Source organism: Elephantulus edwardii, unplaced genomic scaffold, assembly GCF_000299155.1.
Source record: "Elephantulus edwardii isolate Elephantulus edwardi_28Jun2011 unplaced genomic scaffold, EleEdw1.0 scaffold00296, whole genome shotgun sequence".
Taxonomy (NCBI): domain Eukaryota; kingdom Metazoa; phylum Chordata; class Mammalia; order Macroscelidea; family Macroscelididae; genus Elephantulus; species Elephantulus edwardii.
This window is the reverse complement of record NW_006400046.1, coordinates 2406718-2408728: the sequence shown is the minus strand read 5'-3', so window position 1 is coordinate 2408728 and position 2011 is coordinate 2406718. Positions and strand designations below refer to the sequence as shown.

The window sequence follows — 2011 nt, the reverse complement described above, 5'->3', positions numbered from 1 at the left end:
GTCGGCTAGTGACCGCCGATCGCCTGCAGGGGCGGCTTACCGGAGTCTCGTCGGCACTTGACTTGAAATGGCATTTCATTTTCATTTCACCCAACTTAATTATGAAAATGATATTTGAACAGCCATTTCAGTCCTTTAAAAAGTTGCAGTAGTCTTTCCATTTTCAGTTCCTCATGCATCTTTATTTTTAAACGTAAAATTTATTTTAAGTACTTATTATGCTTAAATAGGAAAACACTGAAAGGCAGCCTGGTGGCAGCAGTGAAAGCGTTCGCTGCTAAGGGAAAGGTTGACGCTGGAACCGCCCGCCGTTTTTGCGGGAGAAGGATGTCAGGTCCTACTCTGTCTGCATCGCCAGGAGCTGGAATTTATCACAGAGCAGTGGATTTTACTGATTTGGGATGAAACACTAAATTATTTATTTTGTAACTTAAAATTTGACTCTAAAGGCTTCATTAAGATTTTTTTAAAAATACAAAATCATGCATAACCCTACCTAAACGTCTATATCTATGTACTTTCTTAAATTTGTCTTATTTAAATGATAAATATTTTTAAGGTAATCTTGTGGCTACTTAAAAGTTTTTTTGGAAATGATTAAATTCATGTTGAAATGTTTGAAATATTTTCATGTATTTGATTTTAATAGTTTGATTTTAAAAACAAAGGGAAAAAAATGAAAAAAGACCGCAGCCTGCCTGCACACTTGAACTGTTGCATATACATCAGCAGAAACTGGAAACAAATCACTGAGGCAGGAGCCCATTGCAGTAGAATGGATGTATCAGGTGTGGTGTTCTACCCACTGGGAAGCTACCCAGGAATAAAAGGGGAGATTATTTAGAATGACTCTCACCAACGTGGAAGCAGGACCTAAGGGATTCCCTTTTGGTGGCAGTTCAGGAAAATTCTTATATTGGGTAAAATTGACACAGATGATCCCTTTTACGCACAGTTAAAAAATCCTGTTGATATGTATGTGCACCTTAAATGGCAAAGTGCAAAGACAAGCAAGGCAGTGGTCCTTCTGGACATCAGGTGGGAATACCATTGGCAGGGTGAAGGACAGGTAAGGTGTCTGGGTGGTAGTCACACAGGAGAGTTTGCATTGTACCAACAAGCCTGCAGTATGAGAGCTGTTATTGCATGCTCTTTTTCCTCTGGGTAAATGTTACAGAGATGCCTGATTATAAATTGTATATGTATGTATGTGTGGGTTAGGCAATGATTGGTAAACTTCCTGTATTTTACAGTTTCACAAATAAAAATGAGACAAATACAAATAAAAATATCACCCTACCCTGAACTCCAGTCCAGTTCTTAGTCTGAAATCACTCCCCCACACACACCGCTTGTGTCAACTTCTTATGTGTCCTGGAGAATTGCTGTGTGGAGTCTTATTTCCAGTGTTAATTTCACAAGTCAGGGCAACCGCATGACTTCAGCAGCTTCCTCCCAGCTGCCTGCAGCAGATCAATTCCTCAGTGGTCCTGTCCCAATACAGCAGCCAGAAAGGTCTGGGAACACCTGAGTCAGGTCATGTTCCTAATCTGCTCCGAGGCCTCCGTGGCACCCACCTCATTCTGAGTGAAAATATTCCCAAATGAATACACACACTTAATGTTTTTAAATTAATAATTACACTTAGACTTTTATTAGGTTAAAAACCTGCAAAACATCATGGGAAAGTTATCTGTTATTTAACAAAATTGGTAAGGCTTGCTAAAACAAGGCCTCAAAATATTGGTTCAAGACTCCGAATTGTTCCTCTCCATGGAAATCTTTAGTAAAAGGTAGAAGATTTATACGATCTGAAGGTGGGTCGGGGACGATGAGACTGGCTCAGGATAGGGCAGTGTCCATTCAGAGCTATAGTACATAGGGTCACTGTGAGTCGCAGGCAATATATATATTCTATATATAGTTAAGTATAGAGTCGCTATGAGTCACAGGGAACTCAATGGTATATATATGTGTGTGTGTGTGTGTGTGTGTGTGTGTATATATATGT

At 39.6% G+C, this 2011-nt stretch overlaps 1 protein-coding gene across 1 annotated transcript in view; it reads right to left on the bottom strand.

Annotated features, from left to right (window-relative positions):
* GADD45GIP1 (growth arrest and DNA-damage-inducible, gamma interacting protein 1) overlaps positions 1 to 85 on the bottom strand; it is a 2157-nt gene extending 2072 nt beyond the window's left edge. Inside the window, exon 1 of the mRNA XM_006900828.1 lies at positions 41 to 85. Coding sequence (XP_006900890.1) covers positions 41 to 85 — 45 coding nt within the window. The remainder of the gene's footprint in view (positions 1 to 40) is intronic.
* Positions 86 to 2011: the final 1926 nt, after the last annotated feature.